At 46.2% G+C, this 22,612-nt stretch overlaps 1 protein-coding gene across 4 annotated transcripts in view; it reads left to right on the forward strand.

Annotated features, from left to right (window-relative positions):
* Nucleotides 1–22,612, forward strand: part of unc13d (unc-13 homolog D (C. elegans)) — a 495,771-nt gene that overhangs the window by 39,152 nt on the left and 434,007 nt on the right. For all 4 annotated transcript variants that reach the window (XM_038777597.1, XM_038777599.1, XM_038777598.1 and 1 more), the window contains 2 exons: nucleotides 12,188–12,295; nucleotides 21,222–21,281. In XM_038777597.1, coding sequence (XP_038633525.1) covers nucleotides 12,188–12,295; nucleotides 21,222–21,281 — 168 coding nt within the window. The remainder of the gene's footprint in view (nucleotides 1–12,187; nucleotides 12,296–21,221; nucleotides 21,282–22,612) is intronic.

A 22,612-nucleotide genomic window follows, 5' to 3' on the forward strand; every position in this document is an offset into this window, starting at 1 on the left:
GGTCGGCGCAACATCGAGGACCGAAGGGCCCGTACTGCGCTGTAATGTTCTATGTTTTATGTTCTATACATTACCTTCTGTTTTTTCACCTAAGTCATTCATATAGGTTGTAAATTATTGCGGTTCCAGCATTGATCGTTGTGGCATTCCACTATTCATAGCTTGCCAACTTGAAAATGCCCCATTTATCTCTACTGCCTGCTTTCTGTCCATCAACCAGTCCTCCATCCATGTTAATGCATTGTTCCAACCCATGAACTCTTAACTTTTGTGTGGCACTTTATCAAATGCCTTTTGGAAATTCAAGTACACAACATCTATGTGCTCCCTTTTATTTATCTATTGTTACTTCCTTGAAAAAACTCCAATATATTTGATAAACATGGGGCTGGATTCTCAGTCCCGCTGCACCAGATTTCTGGTTCAGCCAGCCGGCGGGATGCTCTGTTTCGCCAGCTGGTCAATGGGGTTTCCCACTGTGGGGCAGCCCCACGCCGTCGGGACATCTCCGGGCTGCTGGCAAAACGGAGCATCCCAACGGCGGAGAATCCAAACCATGATTTTCCTTTCATAATACCATGTTGACTTTTTCCTGAGCATCCCATAATTTACACATTGCATTGTTAAGGCATCCTTCACTATAAATTCCAGCATTTTCCCAATGACTGGTGTCAGGATAATTGAACTGTAATTCCCTGTTTTCTCTTTCCCTCCTTTCTTGGTGTTATCTTTGCCAATCTGCTCGGCCAGTTCTAGACTCGAGGGAATTTTGGAAAATCATATCCAGCATATCTAATATTTCTGCAGCAGCTTTGTTTCGAACCCTGGAATGTAGGCCAACAGATCCTGGGGATTTGTCCATTGAGTCCTCTGTTGGCATATAAATAATAAAAGGATAGGAAAGGAGGAGTTGGTGTGGGACCAGAAAGGGGATTTACACACGGAGGTAGGGGCATGGCTTAGGTGAGAGTCCTGCTGCAGTTACATAGAACCAAAGAACCACTACCAAGTGCAGAAGGAGACCATTTGGCCTATCGAGTCTGCATCGACCCTCTGAAAGAGTACCCTACCTAGGCCCATGCCCCCACCCTATCCCTATAACTGCACAATACCACCTAACCTTTTTTTGGACACTAAGGGGCAATTTAGCATGGCCAATCCACCTAACTTGCACAGATTTGGACTGTGGGAGGAAATCGGAGCGCCCAGAGTAAACCCACGCAGACATGGGGCGAAAGTACAAACTCCACACATGCAGTGACCCAAGGCTGGAATGGAACCCGGGTGTCTGATGCTGTGAGGCAGCAATGCGAACCACTGAGCCGCCGTGCTGCCCAAGTATTAAATTAATGTTTTGCATCCATCTTTATCAAGGAGGTAGACGCTACCTAGGCTGTGGAGACAGAAAAGGAGACTCTGTGCCTTGAAGGGTTCAAAACTGATGAGGAGGAAGTGTTGAATATACTGTCGGTACTTAAAGTTGACCAGGCACCAAAGCCAGATAAGATGCATCCAGGGAGGGCAGCACGGTGGCGCAGTGGGTTAGCCCTGTTGCCTCACGGCGCCGAGGTCCCAGGTTCGATCCCGGCTCTGGGTCACTGTCTGTGTGGAGTTTGCACATTCTCCCCTTGTTTGCGTGGGTTTTACCCCCACAACCCAAAGATGTGCAGTGTAGGTGGATTGGCCACGCTAAATTGCCCCTTAATTGGAAAAAATTAATTGGGTACTCTAAATTTATTTAAAAAAAAGATGCATCCAGGGACATTGAAGGAAGCGAGAACTGTAATTGCAGGGGCAATGGCCATCATCTTCCAGTGTTCTCTACACTCAGGGGAGGTGCTAGGGGCATGGAGAATTGACAATGTCTTGTTCAAAAATGTTTGTAAGGATTGCCCCAGCAAGCTTCCAGAAACAATTATTCGGAATAGAATTAGTAGTCACATAGAAAAATGTGAGTTGATTAGGAAGAGCCAGCATGGATTTATCAAGGGGAAATTGTGTTCAACTAATTTGCTGTAGTTTTTTGCGTAGGTAACAGAAAGGGTCGATGAGAGTAATGCTGTTGATGTGGTGTACATAGTTTCAAAATGCATTTGATAAACTGCCACATAACAAATTTGTGAGAATAGTTATAGTTTATTGAATAAAAGACACATGGGTGCAAAATTGGCTGAATAATAGGATGCAGAGAGTAACAGTCAATGGATATTTTTCAGGCTGGAGGGAGGAAGGATTGTAGTGGATTTCCCCAGGGGTCAGTGTTGGGACCCTTGCTTTTCCTGATATATGTTAATGATCTAGATCTTGAAGTACAGAGGACAATTTCAAAGTTTGCCCATGACACAAAACTTGGAAGATTTGTAAACTATGAGGAAGACAGTGTAGAACTTCAAAAAACCATAGACAAATTGGCGGAGTGGGCAGATAGATGGCAGATGAAGTTCAATGTGAGGTGATGTATTTTGGTAGGATGAACTTTGGGAGACATTATAAAATAAGGAATAAAGTTCTTAAGGGCTGTCTATTCTTAAGGGCATAGACCATTGAAGATGGCAGGACAGGTAGAGGGAGCAGTTAATAAAGCCTAAGGATAAAACATAGGGCTTTTCACAGTAACTTCAATGAAGCCTACTTGTGACAATAAGCAATTATTATATTATTATTAATAGGGTCATAGAGTACAAGCAAGGAGGTTAAGCTGAACTTATACAAGACGGGCAGCACGGTAGCATGGGGGCAGCACGGTAGCATGGTGGTTAGCATAAATGCTTCACAGCTCCAGGGTCCCAGGTTCGATTCCCGGCTGGGTCACTGTCTGTGCGGAGTCTGCACGTCCTCCCCGTGTGTGCGTGGGTTTCCTCCGGGTGCTCCGGTTTCCTCCCACAGTCCAAAGATGTGCGGGTTAGGTGGATTGGCCATGCTAAATTGCCCGTAGTGTCCTAAAAAAAAAAGTAGGGGGGGGGGGGGCGGTGTTGTTGCGTTACGGGTATCGGGTGGATACGTGGGTTTGAGTAGGGTGATCATGGCTCGGCACAACATCGAGGGCCGAAGGGCCTGTTCTGTGCTGTACTGTTCTATGTTCTATGTTCTAAGACATTAGTTAGACCTCAACTGGAATATTATGTACAGTTCTGGGTGCCATACTGTAGGAAGGATGTGAACACATTGGAGAGAGTGCAGAAGAGGTTTACAAAAATGGTTCCTTGTATGAAAAACTTCAGTTATGAAGTTGGATTAGAGAGGTTGGGACTTTTTTCCTTGGAGAGAATAAGGCTAAGAGGAGATTTGATAGAGATGCTCAAAATCATGAGGGGGCTGGACACAGTAGATGGGGTTAAAGTGATCCCCCTTGTGAAAGGATCAAGAACAAGAGGGCACAGATTTAAAGTGATTTGCAAATGAAGCAAATGATGTGAGAAAAATCCTTTTTCACGCAGTGAGTGGTTGGGGTCTGGAATGCACTGCCTGGAAGTGTGGTAGAGGCAGGTTCAAGCAAAGAATTCAAGAGGGCATTAGATGATTATTTGAATAAAAACAATGTGGAGAGGTAGGAGGAAAAGGCAGGAGAATGGCACCAGTCATGATCCTCATTTGGAGAGCAATAGGCCAAATGGCCTCCTTCTGAACCATAACAATTTTGTGATTCTGTAAATTTCTCTAATAATCTTTCTCCTTTGTCATTATTTATCTTGATGTGGAGATGCCGGCGTTGGACTGGGGTGAGCACAGTAAGAAGTCTTACATCACCAGGTTAAAGTCCGACAGGTTTGTTTCAAACACAAGCTTTCGGAGCACTGCTCCTTCCTCAGGTGAATTCACCTGAAATCACCTAGGATTTCACCTGAGGAAGGAGCAGTTCTCCGAAAGCGCGTGTTTGAAACAAACCTGTTGGACTTTAACCTGGTGTTGTAAGACTTCTTATTATTTATCTTGAATTCCTCACTATTATTAGTCCCTTGCTTATCTTTTAATTCCGATAAATAATGTGTATCTTTTATGTGAAGACACACAAAATATTTGGTCAACATCTCTGCTTTTTCCTTATTGTCCTTGATAATTTCTCCTATCTCTGCCTCTAACATTTACTTCAGCTACTCTCTTCCTTCTTATACTCTTGTTAAAACTCTTCTAATCTGTCTTAATGTACTTGGCTAGTTTGCTCTCGTTCTATTTTTTCAATTTTTCTCAACTTTCCGGTTGCCATCTGCTGGTTTATAAACACCACATTTGTCGCCTCTTCTTTCAATATAATCCTATCCTTCACTTCTCAAGTAAAACAATGGCCTGAATCGTCCGCTACATAAGTTGCTGCTGCCGGCGAAGATTTTTCCAACTTGGCGAAACTGCTCATTTCTTCTAGGATCTTCTGATTTCAGCTGCAGCAGCACAGAGTACCTCAGGCAACGCCAATGGATCATGGTACAGTGGGCACAGTCAGAAGTCGGACAACGCCAGGTTAAAGTCTAACAGGTTTGTTTGGAGTCACTAGCTTTCGGAGCACTGCTCCTTCATCAGGTGAGTCTGATGAAGGAGCTGCGCTCTGAAAGCTAGTGACTCCAAACAAACCTTTTTAGAGCATGTTTTTAATTGAGTTTTTTATACATGGTATATTTACAGATATACACATCGAGAAACCAAAAAGAGATAACAAAAACATCACATAACTAAAATACCAAGGGGTGAGAAAATAAAATCTGGGAAGTGTACATACAGAGAAGCAACGGAGTTATACATGACATTGAGAAGGGGCTTTCTCTCCCCGCTTCTTTACTGTTTTAAAAAAAATTAAAATACATACAGAACAAACAAAACAAAACTGGGTGGGCGGCGCCCCTGATGTTATTTGCTTCTCCCGGTTGGTTTTTGCTGTTGTGTGTTTGCCTCCGCCTCGGCCGTCTGTCGGTCCTGCTGTTTTCATTGTGGTTGTTGTTGTTTCCCGTGCTCTCCTTCAAGTTTGTGTTCCCTCGTCTTTCTCGCCCTCTGGCTCCCCTCTATTATTCTTTGCCCCCTGTCCTTCCTTCTTCCCTGCCCCGCCCTTCCCCACCCCCTTCCCTGCCCCCTTCCCCCCTTCTCCCTCTCTTCAGCTCCCCTTTCTTTTCAGCTGTGTTTGGCTACCCCCTCTTGCACTGTCCCCCCCCCCCCCCCCCCCCCCCCCCCCCCCCCCCCCCCCCCCCCCCCCCCCCCCCCCCTCCTCCGGGTCTTCCCTCCCTTTTCTCATGTCTTGGCTACTTTCCCCTGGCTCTTGGCTACTTGTTTACATATTTGTTTGTTCGTTGGCCATGAACAAATCCCAGAACAGTTGGGTGAATGGCTTCCATGTCCTGAGGAAGCCATCTTCCGACCCCCGGATTGCGAATTTGATTTTCTCCATTTTGAGAAATTCCGATAGATCATTCAGCCAGTCCTGCTTTGGGTGGTGCTGCTGACCACATGTCGAGCAGGATTCTACGGTGGACAATCAGGGAGGTAAAGGCAAGGGCATCCTCCCCTGTCCCCATGAAGAGATCTGGCTGGTCTGATACCCCGAAGACCGTCACTTTCGGGCAGGGCTCCACCCTCATCCCACCACTTTGGACATAGCCTCGAAGAAGGCTGTCCAGTACCCAGCAAGTCTGGGCAAGACCAGAACATGTGGGTGTGGTTGGCTGGGCCTCCTTGGCACCGTTCACATCTGTCCTCCATCTCCAGAAAGAACCTACTCATTTGGGTTCTTGTTAAGTGGGCTCTATGTACCACCTTTAGTTGCGTTAGGTTGAGTCTTGCATATACGTGGATGTGGATTGGCCATGATAAATTGCCCTTTGTGATCAAAAAGGTTCGGAGGGATTATTGGGTTACAGGGATAGGGTGGAAGTGAGGGCTTAAATGGGTCAGTGCAGACTCGATGGGTCAAATGGCCTCCTTCTGTACTGTATGTTCTGTATGTATGTTCTGTATATGTGGTAAGAACCTAAGGTTGTTGCAGATGGGGACTTTGTCAAACATTTCGGTCAGGCCAAATTGCTGCTGTAATTGGTTCCAGGTCTGGAAGGTGGCGACCACCATTGGGCTGCTGGAGTGTTTCTTGGGTGGGGATGGGATTGCCGCCAAGGCAGGGGCCCATAGCAAGGTCCCCTTGCAGGAGGCCTCCTCTGCACGGACCCCTCGGCTTCTGGCTCCTTAATCCATCCCATTATTCTTTCTGCTGTTGCCACTCAGTGGTAGTATTGTAGTTTTGGGAGGGCTAGCCCTCCCCTGGACTTTTTTTTCTGTAGGGCCTTCTTTGGGATCCTAGCATTCTCACCCCCTCCCCTCCCCATACAAACACAATGATTAACTTGTCCAGCAAGTTGAAAAAGGCCTTGGGGATATAGATTGGGATGGATCTAAGTAGGAAGAGGTACCTGGGCTGCACGTTCATTTTCATTGAATTTACAGTGCAGAAGGAGGCCGTTCGGCCCATCAAGTCTGCACCGGCTCCTGGAAGAGCATCCTACCCAAGGTTAACACCTCCACCCTATCCCCATAACCCAGTAACCCCACCCAACACTAAGGGCAATTTTGGACACTAAGGGCAATTTATCATGGCCAATCCACCTAACCTGCACATCTTTGGACTTTGGACTGTGGGAGGAAACCGGAGCACCCGGAGGAAACCCACGCACACACGGGGATCGTCTGCACTTTCCCCACGAGGGAGAGTGGGAGTATGTTCCATCATTGAATGTCCTTTTTGACTTCCTTTGTCAGACTGGTCGGTTTCTACTTGTGAACCCCCGCCCAGTCGTGAGCGATTTGGATCCCCAGGTAGTGGAATTTGTGTTGGGCTTGTTTAAACGGCAGTCCCCTCAGCACTGCCCCTCCCCCTTGCGGGTTCACTGGGTAGATCTCGATTTTGCTCATATTGAGTTTGTAGCCCGGGAAGGCACCAAACTCTTTCAGGATCATAATGATTCCTTCCATGCTGCTTTGTGGGTCCGAGATGTAGAGAAGTAGGTCATCTGCATAGAGCGAGACTCTGTGCTCTCTGCCTCCCCTTTGGATCCCCCTCCAGTTTTCTGCTGTTCTGAGAGTGATCGCTCGTGGTTTGATTGCTGGGGCTAAAAGCAGTGGGGACAGCGCGCATCCCTGCCTGATGCCCTTGTGTAGCTGGAAGTACTGGGAACTGGTGTTGTTTGTCATGGGAGCTTTGTACAGCAGCTTCATCCAGGAGGTGAACCCTGAGCCGAGCCCGAACCTCTCCAGTACCACTATGAGGTACTTCCACTCGACTCAGTCGAAGACCTTTTGTGCGTCTAGGGATTCAATCACCTCAGCTGTTCTCTCCCCGGATGGGGTCATGATCACGTTCAGCAGGCGCCTGATGTTCTATGTTAGCTGTTTACTTTTGACAAAGCCCATCTGGTCCTCTGCGGCTACATCTGGAATGCAGTCCTCCAGCCTTTTGGCTAGGATCTAGGCCAATATTTTGGTGTCTACATTTAGTAGTGAGATGTGTCTGTATGGCCCCGCATTCTATTGGGTCTTTGTCATTCTTAGGTATTAGCGAGATTGCGGCCTGTGCTACTGGAGGTGGCAGTGTGCCCCTAGCCAGCGAGACTGTGAACATCTCCCGCAGGTGCGGGGCCAGCGCTGTCGCAAATGTTTTTTAGAAGTCTGCCGGGATTCCGTCTGGTCCTGGCGCCTTCTCCATCTGCATGGAGCTAATACTCTCCATGATCTCTCCCAGTTCTTTTTTTTTTAATTTAGAGTACCCAATTAATTTTTTCCACTCGAGGGTTAATTTAGCATGGCCAATTGACCTAGCCTGCACACCTTTGGATTGTGGGGGCGAAACCCACGCAAACACAGGGAGAATATACAAACTCCACATGGACAGTGACTCAGAGCTGGGATTGAACCTGGGACCTCGGTGCCGTGAGACAGCAGGGATAACCCACTGTGCCACCCTGCTGACTGTCTTTACCAATTTCTTAACCTTGAATTTCAGTTGCACCATGTGATGAAATGAGTTACAGGAACGGCAGGAAATGTCATAACCTCTCCTCCTGTATATATAATCTCAATATCAGCTCATAACATAGTAAGGTTACTGACTGGAATATTCTAGAATCAGCCTTAGAGAACAGTCATAAAGAAAGAGATTCATTGATGTTAGTGCAAGTTGCTTACAGAATTGGTTGGCAATAAAAACAGAAAATGCTGAAAGTATTCAGCAGGTCTTGCAGCATCTGTGATGAGAATAACGTTAATAACGTCTATTATAACGTCTATTAACGGTAAAAACTTTAATCGAGATCAGTAACGTATTAAACGTTCTTTTAGGGGCTGGTTTAGCTCACAAGGCTAAATCGCTGGCTTTTAAAGCAGACCAAGCAGACCAGCAGAACGGTTCGATTCCCGTACCAGCCTCCCCGAACAGGTGCCGGAATGTGGCGACTAGGGGCTTTTCACAGTAACTTCATTGAAGCCTACTTGTGACAATAAGCCATTTTCATTTTCATTTAATTTCATTTTCATAATGAACTTCCATCAGAACAGACCCTGCCAGACCTGCTTAGTACTTACAGCATTTTCTGTTTCTATTTCAGACTTCTATTACCCACAGAGTATGTCTGGCTGTCAGGGATTCCAGGAAATGGGTGAGGCCTAATCCCTCAAAGATTTAGAAAGGAATTAGGTGATACAAGAAATAATTGATTGTCCTTTCCTCTTTAAACTAAAAGAGGGTCAAAGGGGGAAGTCAGGAAGAACGATTTAAATCAAAAGGGTCAATAGAGCAGTGTGACTAAAGACAAGCAGAGTGGAACAGGAAGGGACAGCTTTTAATGCTAACAGTGCATCAGTGAATAAATAATAATAGCAAAAATAGTATTTTATCTGAATGTACAAAGCATTCATAATAAGATAGATAAATTAGAGACAAATGGTTTAGATCCAGTTGACATTAGAAACATGGTTACAAAGTGACAAAAGCTAGGAGATAAATATCCCCAGGTACTCAACATTTCTAAAAGCCAATAAAAAGGGAGAAGAAATAGCCTTGCTAGTAAAGGATGGTACAGGGCTGTCGTGAGAATAGATTTGTGCTCAGGAGATTCAAAATAAAAAGGGTGAGGAGCCACTGGTGGGAATAGTTTACAGCCCTCATAAGAGTAGTTATACCACTGGACAGAGCATTAAGCAAGCAATAATTGGAGCTTGTAACAAAAACAATCGGCGGATCCTCCGTCCCGCCATACCTGTTTTCTGGTGCATGCACACTTGTGGAGTGAGTAGTGCCAGACACCAAACTGGTGCACAATGAATGGCCACTGCAAGTATGCAGAGGCGATCCTGATGTCAATCAGTTGATGCCAACAATGCTGTTTGGAGCTGAATGCTCCAGCTAAAACTCTCTCTTAACCTCTCACAGCTGAAAATGCACACAACAGCTCTCTGTCAGTTTTAGATAAATTCAATTTGGATTTGTCCAATTATAAAATTGCTCCAATTAATGCATGTCTGGAAGTACCATTAATTTACGAGGTAAGACAAGAACTCTTTGAATAATAAAGTCAAAGAAATAATTTATTTTAAAAAAGATACGTTCTTAATCATACAAAACAAAATAAAACAAAGCAACTAAAGACTATACATATCAGAACAAAAGAGACTCTGGGCACCATAGGCCGAGAAACTCTACACTGTCGAATGGCCATTCGGACAGATCAGGGGCCTCTGTGAGGAACCGTGGCTGAGGCCACACTTTGTCCCATTTTCTGCACTGGTGAGCTCCTCTCGCAGAACTCCTCGCAGGGAGAGATCAGGATGTTATTTTTGTGGGAGACCCCTACAATGACATTCTGTCTGGTCCCCATTTGTGAAGACCAGCACTGAACGGTGCTCGCCTGAGATCTCCAAGGCGAGTGGGTTAGATCTTACGCCTTGGTTAGATCTCAAGAGTGCATTATGGAGTGAGACTAGATGTCTCACTGTAATATGCAGATTTGCCAGAAAGTGATCTCGCCGACAATGGGCAGGATTCACACCGCTGCTTTTTGGGTGCAACACGGCCGGTAGATCTCGCCCTCTATGATTTTTGGCTGCTGACCAGGCTGAAGAAAACATAACCTTCTTGCACCCCTCAATAATTATACTGAGAATTTGTCTTGGGGTTGTCCAGTAAGTGGCTAATTCCTTATTCAAGGGTATTTATCCCTGTCAACAGCCCTCAACCCATGTGGTGTGATCCAGTTGTCATTCAGTAATTGGCTAAATTGATTACCACAGATTATTGATTGGTTTTTTAGGCATATCTGTAAATATCCTGTAAAGATGTCCTCGTTGAAATCTACCGCCTGCTATAACTGCAAACTTAGAAGAGTGCAGTGTCAATCTCCGTGAAGGTAACTGTGGTGATGCCTTTTTATGCATCTGGCAACTTCCAGACTGCATCTGGAGAAAATTGTAACATCTCCCAGTTTGCTGCTCTCTGTTCAAAGGCAGCTAACTACATTTTAATTTTTTCTTACCATAGACACGCAGGTGGAGTGGCGCTCAGCTTCACTGGGATTGCAGATTTCACCCTGGCACAGGGACTGCTGTACATACATTACTTTGCCATGTCTCAGCTCCACCCTGTACCAGAACTGAAAGGGATCACACTCCCTCAATGTCCTGCTGGTGTGTGACCATCAATGGTGAATCATTGGCCAGCAGTGAGATCTTCTGATCCCGCCACGGTCAATGGGGTTTCACATTCTATGCACCCCTCCACCACCATAAAACCCGCAGTGGGGGTTTGCCTACTCTGAAAAAATACAAATACAAAGCATGAATTAAAAACTTGGAGGGTGTTTTATTAGAACAAGATTTTTAGACATTGTGTTGAAGTGTTTAAAATGATGAACTATTCGAAACAGGGGAGATAGAAGCAGACTGTTTCCAGACAGTGAATGGCCACGATTTGAGGGATTGAATGTCAGAGATTTCGGACAAGAGAATATTTTTCACACAGAGAGAGTGTGAGGTTTGGAAGTGACTCCCAGGTTGGTGTTTGAGGCAGAAACTGTTTCAATTTTCAAGATTAGATTGCATAGGTAGATTTGTTAAATTTTATTTGTTCTTTCATGGTAATACTGGTCAGGCCTCTATTTATTGTCCATCCCTAAGTATCCTGGAGAAAGTGGTGCTGAGCTGCCTTCTTGAACCATCCATATGGTGTAGGTACACCCCTGGTGCTTTTAGGGATTGAATTCCAGAATTTTGATCTAGTGATGGTGAAGGAATGGCGATACCTTTCCAAGTCAGGATTATACGTGACTAAAAAAAAAAATTAATTCACTTATGGGATGTGGGCATCCCTGGTTAGCAGGATCTGTCCCCTTCCCTCGGGGACCGGGAGGCGATGGGGACCGATCCGCTTTTTCACCCCGCCCAGGAGGCTCAGGAGGTGAATTACTCTCCGTAGGATTCCTAGCCACAGAATTGATATGGCTAGTCCAGTTCAGTTTCTGGTCAATGGTTATCCCCAGCATGTTGATGATGAGGGATTCAGTGATGGTAAGAGGGGATGGGTAGATTCTCTTTTATTGGAGATGGTTATTGCCTGGGACTTGTGTGGCATGCATCTTACTTGCAGCTTATTGGCATTAGCCTGGATATTTTCCAGGTTTTTCTGCAAGTGGGCATGGACTGCTTCAGAACCTGATAAAGCAACTGAAGATGGCTGGGCCTCGGACATTAATCTGAGGAGCCCCTGCAGTGATATCCTGGGGCTGAGGTAATTGATCTCCAACAATCACAACTATTTTCCTTTGTGCTATGTATGACTCCAAGCAATGGAGAGTTTTCCCTCTCATTCCTATTGACTTCAATTTTGCTGAGGCTGCTTAATGCCACATACAGCTAACTGTTGTTTTGATGTCAAGGTCAGTCACTCACACCTCAGCTCTGGAGTTCAGCTCCCTTCTAGCCCCAGGCTTTGCCCACCTTCTCCCCCACCCCCATTGCCTATTTTCAGGAACAAGAGTATTTCTAGGCGGCAGAGGTGGTGTGTATACCCAAACAACTCCCAACAGGAGCCATGGGATGGTGAAAAAGGAGCAGGATTTGTTCCAGTGCTGAAGTTTTCCTGCTCTGAAAGCGGGTTCTATGAACATTTTTCAGCTTTACAATCTGACTAGTTATTTAGAAGCTTACTGTGGTGTTCCTCTGTTCTTTGCAGCTGAACCTATTGTATGAAGAAGCGCTGTACACCTTTCTTCATCGCAGTGGTAAACCTTCAGCATCACACATTGCGGACAAGGAAGAGCTCCTTCATTACCTGAAGAATGTGAGTAAACTAACTGGACATAATTCTCTACCTCAACAGAAAGTTATTCAAATACATTAAAGTGTGGTTCCTCAGGGCCCAGAGGATAAAAGGAAAGACTTGTATTGATAGAACGACTTTCGAGACCTCAAGGCATCTATGGCTAATTGAAAGTTCATCGTTGTTGTGGGAAACATATCAGCACACTGCAAGATCCCACACACAGCAATTAGCTAAATGACCAGATACCGTTGTCTTGTTGGTTGACAGTGTCAGGAGCAGGAGGGGCTCAATTTAAACTGCTCTGATTTCCCCCTTTATAAATGGTGGCATATTTTCACCAACCCTTAAATTTGAAAATGTGCCAATCCTCTATTAATAACTTGCACAGCAAACTCAAGGTAAGATGAAAGTAAAAGAGTTGGTTTATTCACAACACACACACAGAGTTTCGAAACATCCACTCCTTTTATACTCACACAGTAAATGGGGGATAAGGAATAAGGAAGTGGATTTGGGGCCCGACTATAATAAAAATACAAAGAACAAAGAACAAAGAAAATTACAGCACAGGAACAGGCCCTTTGGCCCTCCCAGCCTGCGCCGATCCAGATCCTTTATCTAAACCTGTCTCCTATTTTCCAAGGTCTACTTCCCTCTGTTCCCGCCCGTTCATATACCTGTCTAGATGCCTCTTAAATGATGCTATCGTGCCCACCTCTACCACCTCCACTGGTAAAGCGTTCCAGGCACCCATCACCCTCTGCGTAAAAAACTTTCCACGCAAATCTCCCTTAAACTTTCCCCCTCTCACCTTGAAATCGTGACCCCTTGTAACTGACACCCCCACTCTTGGGAAAAGCTTGTTGCTATCCACCCTGTCCATACCTCTCATAATTTTGTAGACCTCAATCAGGTCCCCCCTCAACCTCTGCCTTTCCAATGAAAACAACCCTAATCTACTCAACCTTTCTTCATGGCTAGCACCCTCCATACCAGGCAACATCCTGGTGAACCTCCTCTGCACCCTCTCTAAAGCATCCACATCCTTCTGGTAATGTGGCGACCAGAACTGCACGCAGTATTCCAAATATGGCCGAACCAAAGTCCTATACAACTGTAATATGACCTGCCTACTCTTGTACTCAATACCCCGTCCGATGAAGGCAAGCATGCTGTATGCCTTCTTGACCACTCTATCAACGTGCGTTGCCACCTTCAGGGTACAATGGACCTGAACTCCCAGATCTCTCTGTACATCAATTTTCCCCAAGACCCTTCCATTGACCATATAGTCCGCTCTTGAATTTGATCTTCCAAAATGCATCACCTCGCATTTGCCTGGATTGAACTCCATCTGCCATTTCTCTGCCCAACTTTCCAATCTATATTTTGTTGTATTCTCTGACAGTCCTCCTCGCTATCTGCAACTCCACCAATCTTAGTATCATCTGCAAACTTGCTAATCAGACCACCTATACCTTCCTCCAGGTCATTTATGTATATCACAAACAACAGTGGTCTGAGCACGGATCCCTGTGGAATACCACAAGTCACCCTTCTCCATTTTGAGACAGTCCCTTCCACCACTACTCTCTGTCTCCTGTTGCCCAGTCAGTTCTTTATCCATCTAGCTAGTACACCCTGAACCCTATACAACTTCACTTTTTCCATCAACCTGCCATGGGAAGCCTTATCAAACGCCTTACTAAAGTCCATGTATATGACATATACAGCCCTGCCCTCATCAATTAACTTTGTCACTTCCTCAAAGAATTCTATTAGGTTTGTAAGACATGACCTTCCCTGCACAAAACCATGCTGCCTATCACTGATAAGTCTATTTTCTTCCAGATGTGAATAGATCCTATCCCTCAGTATTTTCTCCAACAGTTTGCCTACCACTGACGTCAAGCTCACGTGTCTATAATTCCCTGGATTATCCCTGCTACCCTTCTTAAACAAAGGGACAACATTAGCAATTCTACAGTCCTCCGGGACCTCACCCATGCTCAAGGATGCTGCAAAGATATCTGTTAAAGCCCCAGCTATTTCAACCCTCGCTTCCCTCAGTAACCTGGGATAGATCCCATCCGGTCCTGGGGACTTGTCCACCTTAATGTCTTTTAGAATACCCAAAACTTCCCCCTTCCGTATGACAACTTGACCTAGAGTATTTAAACATCCATCCCTAGCCTCAACATCCGTCTTGTCCCTCTCCTTTGTGAATACCGATGCAAAGTACGCATTAAGAATCTCACCCATTTCCTCTGAGTCCACGCATAAATTCCCTCTTTTGTCTTTGAGTGGGCCAATCCTTTCTCTAGTTACCCTCTTGCTCCTCGCATACGAATAAAAGGCTTTGGGATTTTCCTTAACCCTGTTAGCCAAAGATATTTTATGACCCCTTTTAGCCCTCTTTATTGCGCGTTTGAGATTCGTCCTACTTTCCCGATATTCCGCCAAAGCTTTATCAGTTTTGTGTTGCCTCGATCCTATGTATGCTTCCTTTTTCATCTGAGCTAGTCTCACAATTTCACCCATCATCCATGGTTCCCTAATCTTGCCATTTCTATCTTTCATTTTCACAGGAACATGTCTGCCCTGCACTCTAATCAACCTTTCCTTGAAAGACTCCCACATTTCAAATGTGGATTTACCCTTAAACAGCTGCTTCCAATCCACGTTCCCTAGCTCCTGCCGAATTTTGTTATACTCTGCCTTTACCCAATTTAGCACTCTTCCTTTCAGACCACTCTTGTCCTTGTCCATGAGTATTCTAAAACTTACAGAATTGTGATCGCTATTCCCAAAGTAATCACCGACTGAAACATCAACCACCTGGCCGGGATCATTCCCCAATACCAGGTCCAATATGGCCCCTTCCCGAGTTGGACTATTTACATACTGCTCTAAAAAACTCTCCTGGATGCTCCTTACAAACTCTGCTTCATCTACTCCTCCAACACTACACGAATCCCATTCAATGTTGGGGAAGTTAAAATCTCCCATCACAGCCACCCTATTGCTCCTACATTTTTCTATAATCTGTCTGCATATTTGTACCTCTACTTTATGCTCGCTTTTGGGACCCTTCCTATTTTCAGCTCCACCCATATTGCCTCAGTGCTCGAATCCTCCATCGTGCCCTCCTTAATCACAGCTGTGATATCATCTCTGAAGAGTAATGCAACTCCTCCCCCCTTCTGCCTCCCTCTCTATCCCTCCTGAAGCATCTATTCCCTGGGATATTCTGTTGCCAGTCCTGCCCTTCCCTCAACAAAGTCTCAGTAATACCAATAACATCATATTACCAGGTACTGATCCAAGCCCTAAGTTCATCTGCCTTACCTGCTACACTTCTCGCATTAAAACAAATGCACCTCAGACCACCTGTCCCTTTGCGTTCATCATCTCTTCCCTGTCTACTCTTCCCCTGGTCCCCAAGTCTGGCTTTTACGCGTGTCCAGAGTCCAGACTCAACTTCAACTGGAATGTTGTTTCCAAAGGGAGGTTGGCTGATTGTAAAATGCTCTGCCTTCTGAGAGTGAGACTTTCTCAACAGGAGGAAGCTGGCAGAAAGAGTTTAGTCAGGAGGCAGGGTTCCAGCAGTTGGCAGGTTTGATGAGGGTTGTCATGTTCTGTAGACTGGCTGAAATGAACGATGAACTGCAGAACATCTAATTTAAATAATATATTATGAAACAACTGCATGATAAGGATAACTAGGATAATTAAAATAATAAACAGCTAACACTAATTAACTATTGTAGAGCTACTGCAAAATATGTCTTGCTCCCAACTCCCCAGCCACCAGGTGACGTGGTGGGTTTACACTGCCACCTAGTGGTTGGGGGTCGTATATAACATTATGTACAGAATTGTTTTATGCATATTATGACATCCCCTTTCCTTTGGAAAATGAAATTATTTAAATTAGATTATTTTTACAATTCACCATGATATGCATAACTATTTACACATTTAGAATTTTTACAGTTGATCACAAGTTCAGTCTTTCTGGTTTGCTTCTTATCCTTGTGACTGCAGCTCTTTTTCATTTTTGGATTGTTAGCACTCTTCATGTCGCTTGACTGTGCCATGGGAGTAGTTGCTTGGTGTCTGGGGAGTTGGGAGCAAGACATATTTTGCAGTAGCTCTACAATAGTTAATTAGTGTTAGCTGTTTATTATTTTAATTATCCTAGTTATCCTTATCATACAGTTGTTTCATAATATATTATTTAAATTAGATGTTCTGCAGTTCATCGTTCATTTCAGCCAGTCTACAGAACGTGACAACCCTCATCAAACCTGCCAACTGCTGGAACCCTGCCTCCTGACTAAACTCTTTCTGCCAGCTTCCTCCTGTTGAGAAAGTCTCACTCTCAGAAGGCAGAGCATTTTACAATCATTTACGTCTGCTCAGACTTCTAGTGTTGGCACACTGATGAGGGACAGTGCGGTCATGGTCAAGTCTGTACCTTCAGGTTATGTTTACTTTAGCGATGGGCAGGGATAGGTATATACCGCAAGGCAAGAATTATAGCTGGGGGAAGGCAATTATGATGCTATTCGGCAAGATTTAGGATGTATAGGATGGGGAAGGAAACAGCAGGGGATGGGTACAATCGAAATGTGGAGCTTTTTCAAGGAACAGCTACTGCGTGTCCTTGATAAGTATGTACCTGTCAGGCAGGGAGGAAGTTGTCGAGCAAGGGAACCGTGGTTTACTAAGGAAGTTGAAGCACTTGTCAAGAGGAAGAAGAAGGCTTATGTTAGGATGAGACATGAAGGCTCAGTTAGGGCACTTGAGAGTTACAAGTTAGCCAGGAAGGACCTAAAGGGAGAGTTATGAAGAGCGAGGAGAGGACACGAAAAGTCGTTGGCGGATAGGATCAAGGAAAACCCTAAGGCTTTCTATCGGTATATCAGGAATAAAAGAATGACTAGAGTAAGATTAGGGCCAATCAAGGATAGTAGTGGAAAGTTGTGTGTGGAATCAGAGGAGATAGGGGAAGCGTTAAATGGATATTTTTCATCAGTGTTTGCACTGGAGAAAGACAATGTTGTCGAGGAGAATACTCAGGTACAGTTGACCAGGCTAGTAGATGGGATTGAGGTTCACAAGGAGGAGGTGTTAGCAATTTTGGAAAGTGTAAAAATAGATAAGTCCCCTGGGCCAGATGGGATTTATCCTAGGATTCTCTGGGAAGCCGGGGAGGAGATTGCAGAGCCTTTGTCCTTGATCTTTATGTTGTCTTTGTCGACAGGAATAGTGCCAGAAGACTGGAGGATAGCAAATGTTGTCCCCTTGTTCAAGAAGGGGAGTAGAGACAACCCTGGTAATTATAGACCTGTGAGCCTTACTTCGGTTGTGGGTAAAATGTTGGAAAAGGTTATAAGAGATAGAGTTTATAATCATCTTGAAAAGAACAAGTTGATTAGCGATACTCAACACGGTTTTGTGAAGGGTAGGTCATGCCTCACAAACCTTATTGAGTTTTTTGCGAAGGTGACCAAACAGGTGGATGAGGGTAAAGCGGTTGATGTGGTGTATATGGATTTCAGTAAGGCGTTTGATAAGGTTCCCCACGGTAGGCTATTGCAGAAAATAAGGAAGTATGGGATTGAAGGTGATTTAGCGGTTTGGATCAGTAATTGGCCAGCTGAAAGAAGACAGAGGGTGGTGGTTGATGGCAAATGTTCATCCTGGAGTTCAGTTACTAGTGGTGTACCGCAAGGATCTGTTTTGGGGCCACTGCTGTTTGTCATTTTTATAAATGACCTGGAAGAGGGTGTAGAAGGATGGGTTAGTAAATTTGCAGATGACACGAAGGTCGGTGGAGTTGTGGATAGTGCTGAAGGATGTTATAGGTTACAGAGGGACATAGATAAGCTGCAGAGCTGGGCTGAGAGGTGGCAGATGGAGTTTAATGCGGAAAAGTGTGAGGTGGTTCACTTTGGAAGGAGTAACAGGAATGCAGAGTACTGGGCTAATGGCAAGATTCTTGGTAGTGTAGATGAACAGAGATCTCGGCATCCAGATACATAAATCCCTGAAAGTTGCCACCCAAGTTAATAGGGCTTTTAAGAAGGCATAAGGTGTGCTAGCCTTTATCAGTAGGGGAATTGAGTTTCGGAGCCACAAGGTCATGCTACAGCTGTACAAAACTCTGGTGCGGCCGCACCTGGAGTACTGCGTGCAGTTCTGGTCACCACATTATAGGAAGGATGTGGAAGCTTTGGAAAGGGTTCAGAGGAGATTTACTAGGATGTTGCCTGGTATGGAGGGAAGGTCTTACGAGGAAAGGCTCAGGGACTTGAGGTTGTTTTCGTTAGAGAGGAGAAGGCTGAGAGGTAACTTAATAGAGACATATAAGATAGTCAGAGGGTTAGATAGGGTGGACAGTGAGAGTCTTTTTCCTCGGATGGTGATGACCAACACGAGGGGACAGAGCTTTAAATTGAGGGGTGGTAGATATAGGACAGATGTCAGAGGCAGTTTCTTTACTCAGAGAGTAGTAGGGGTGTGGAACGCCCTGCCTGCAACAGTAGTAGACTCGCCAACTTTAAGGGCATTTAAGTGGTCACTGGATAGACATATGGATGAAAATGGAAAAGTGTAGGTCAGATAGGCTTCAGATGGTTTCACAGGTCGGCGCAACATCGAGGGCCGAAGGTCCCGTACTGCGCTGTAATGTTCTATGTTCTATGTTCTAGGAGCAGGCTGCAGAGCCTCGCACTCTGGTGTGTGGCTGGATCCACATCCCCAACATTGGGTGCTGCTCCTTCTTCTTCAGCTTGAGCCCCAATTAGTGGCTCATCGGCACTCCATATGATAACGTATGGGTCATGTTTTGCTGAAAAGCCAACTAGTGGCTCATCCTAGCCTGGTGAAATGATATATGTAACCTCTGTCATTGTAGAGCGGTATACATCTGCTCTTCAAGCATGTCTTTTGGTGGAGTGGCCTTGAGTGTTGGGGAATCCAACACAGGGATGGGGGGGCTGAAGAGCAGGGATCCCATAGCTGGGTGTTCTTACTTGGGGGGTGTGTATCCATGTGTATGGGGGGTGACATTGCCCATGAGTACGGAGTGTCACTTCGGGTGTCACGTAAGCTCACTTAGAGATATTTTTTTTTGTTTTTAGAAAATATTTTTATTAAGGCATTTATAATTTTAACATTTTAACATTTTAAACAGAGAGATACAATAGTATGCAAAAACCCCACAATAACATACGCAACTCCCCTCAGCCCTACCCATACATTAGATCCCCTGACCTTATTTGTCAATTTCATGCCTTCCCCTCCCTTCCCTCCTTCCTGCTGATGGTCAATTCTCCATGAAGAAGTCGATGAATGGCTGCCATCTCCGAGCAAACCCCTGTAATGAACCCCTGAAGGCAAACTTAATTTTCTGTAGCCGAAGAAACCCTGCCAAGTCGCTGACCCAAACCCCCGACTTTGGAGGCTCTGAGTCTTTCCATCCCATTTTGGACACTAAGGGCAATTTATCATGGCCAATCCACCTAACCTGCACATCTTTGGACTGTGGGAGGAAACCGGAGCACCCGGAGGAAACCCACGCACACACGGGGAGGATGTGCAGACTCCGCACAGACAGTGACCCAAGCCGGAATCGAACCTGGGGCCCTGGAGCTGTGAAGTACCCCGGAGACTCAGAAACTACACTATTAGAGGACCTGATAAACAAAGACAGTAAAGAAGGGGACTATGTGGGAAAATCTATGGACGGCTACTGGACAGAGTCCGAACATCACTGGACAAGACCAGATGGAAATGGACGAACTGGGGACAGTGGTGGGATGGGGACTCTGGAGTGAAGCACTGAGCAGAGCCAACTCCACCTCCTCCTGCACAAGGCTAAGCCTAATGCAGCTCAAAGTGGTCCACAGAGCGTACCTGACCAGAACCCGAATGAGCAGGTTCTTCCCGGAGGTGGAGGACAAATGTGAGCGGTGTCAGAGGGGCCCGGCCAACCACACCCACATGTTTTGGGCTTGCCCCAAGCTTGCTGGGTTCTGGGCAGCCTTCTCTGAGGCAATGTCCAAGGTTGTGGGAGTGAGGGTGAAGCCATGTCCAATAGTGGCAATCTTCGGGGTATCGGAGCAGCCAGAGTTACACATGGGGAAGGGGGCCAATGCCCTCGCTTTCGCTTCCCTAATCACACGCCAGAGAATCCTGCTCGGCTGCCGATCGGCAGCACCACCTACAGCTGCAGACTGGCTTGCTGACCTCTCGGAATTTCTCCACCTGGAGAAGTATACCATCCAAGGGTCGGAGGCAGTTCGTCAACCTGTTCCGAACGAGTCCAGCAGCAACGGGTAAGATGGGGAAACGGGAAAGTTAGAAGGAAAAGAGAGAGGAAAAAGAAAAATAAAGATGGCGGGGGGGACCATAGGAACATGCAACCTGGGGGTGGGGGTGAGGGGGTGGGGGAAAGAGAAGAAAAGGCTGGAGGGACAAAAAAGGGACGACGTGGAGGGATGGGACAAACGCCCCCCCCCCCCCCCCCCCCCCCAATCATAGAGGAAACACAGCCAAAGTTGACGGGGGAATAAAAGAAAGGGGGGGAGGAAGGGGTGAGAAGGGGAACACCCCCCCCACAAAAAAAACGACTAGGTGTGATACAGGCTGGGGGTGGAGGGGGGCGGGAGGAACCACACACCAAGAGAAAAGGCAGCAGAATGTAGGTGAAATGAAGGGAAGGACAAGACAAACCTTTCTGTATTGTACAGTGATTAAACACAGCCAACAATGTACTGTTTATAAATTTTGAAAATGGCAATAAAAAGATTTAAAAAGAAAGAAAAACACAAAGTAATTTCTGCTTTCATCCTGGCTCTTGAACTGTGAACATTGACAGGACAGGCTTTCCCTCAGTGAGCTGATGGACAGTTTCTCAATTCTCTCTTTCTAGGCTTTCCAGATGGACCAAGAAGAACACAAAGTTATTCTGGAGCAGGTCAAACAACTAAAGGTGAGCTGAACAGTCTCAAATGCTTTGCTTATTGGTATAATTACAGTTTAACGTTTGTTTTCTGCAACATTTGTCGCTACTTCCTCACAGGACACCTTATAAGGTGTGACCATCAATTCACTCGGAACATGATTGGAAGTAAACTGTGGTTTTAATAGTCTGACAACTGAGCCTGCCTGAGACCAGAAGAACTGAGGGCAGGTTCACACGGCTGCACTTTATACTTCCGGTAGTGGGAGGGGCCATGGGCGGAGCCAAGGGTGGTGCCCTGTACAAGCGCCTCATCTCCCCCTATGGGCAGAGCCGCGCAACGGCTCACAGACAGAGCCCACAAGGACACAATACCATACAATACAATACAGTGTGAATTACATTCACCACATTCACCCCCTGTAAAAAAAATCAAGTCCGGCGGGGGTGACGGGTCTACAGGTTGAGCCGGTCCGGTGGCCGAGTCGTCCTTTGGGATCGGCGGAGCACCGGGGTTGCAGCCTCTTCGGGTGGCTGGGTGGTGACGGTCGGTGTGGGTATGAGGGTGGACTCCGGGGGTGTTTCGGTCCGAGCTTCGTTCCTGACCGGTGCGACGGGTGAAGGGAGCACAGGAAACCTATAGGCGCGGGGGCGCAGTGCGTGGGGGCTCGGGTGGGGTGTAGTGTGAGGGGTACCTCGGCGGTGGTGGTGGTAATGGTGGATCCTGCAGGCGCCAGGTCCCAGAGTGAAACGGTGTCCTGATGGCCGTCGGGGTGTTCAATAAACGCATAGTGTGGGTTCGAATGTAGCAATAGTACCCTCTCTACTAATGGGTCCCTTTTGTGTGTCCGGACGTGCTTCCGGAGGAGAACCTGGCCCGGTGTCCTCAACAAAGGTGGGATCGAAGCCCCTGTAGTAGTGCCCCTAGGGAAAACCAATAATCATTTGTGAGGGGTCTGGTTGGTGGCTGTACATAGGAGGAACCTAATTGCATGGACCGCGTCGGGGAGGACCTCCTGCCAGTGGGAGGTTGGGAGCTTCCTGGACCGGAGGGTCAGTAGGACGGTCTTCCAGACCGTCGCGTTCTCCCTCTCCATTTGCCCGTTCCCCCTGGGGTTGTAGCTGGTAGTCCTGCTCGAGGCAATGCCCTTGTCGAGCAGGTACTGACGCAGCTCGTCGCTCATAAAGGACGAACCCCTGTCGCTGTGTACGTAGCTGGGGAAACCGAACAGGGTAAAGACACTGTGCATGGCTCTGATGACTGTGTGGGAGGGCATGGGATAGCAAAAGGGAAGCGGGAGAATTCGTCTATGATGTTGAGGAAGTACACATTTCGATTGGTCGAGTGGAGGGGCCCTTTG

This window comes from Scyliorhinus canicula, chromosome 18 (assembly GCF_902713615.1).
Source record: "Scyliorhinus canicula chromosome 18, sScyCan1.1, whole genome shotgun sequence".
In the NCBI taxonomy this organism is placed as follows: Eukaryota; Metazoa; Chordata; class Chondrichthyes; order Carcharhiniformes; family Scyliorhinidae; genus Scyliorhinus; species Scyliorhinus canicula.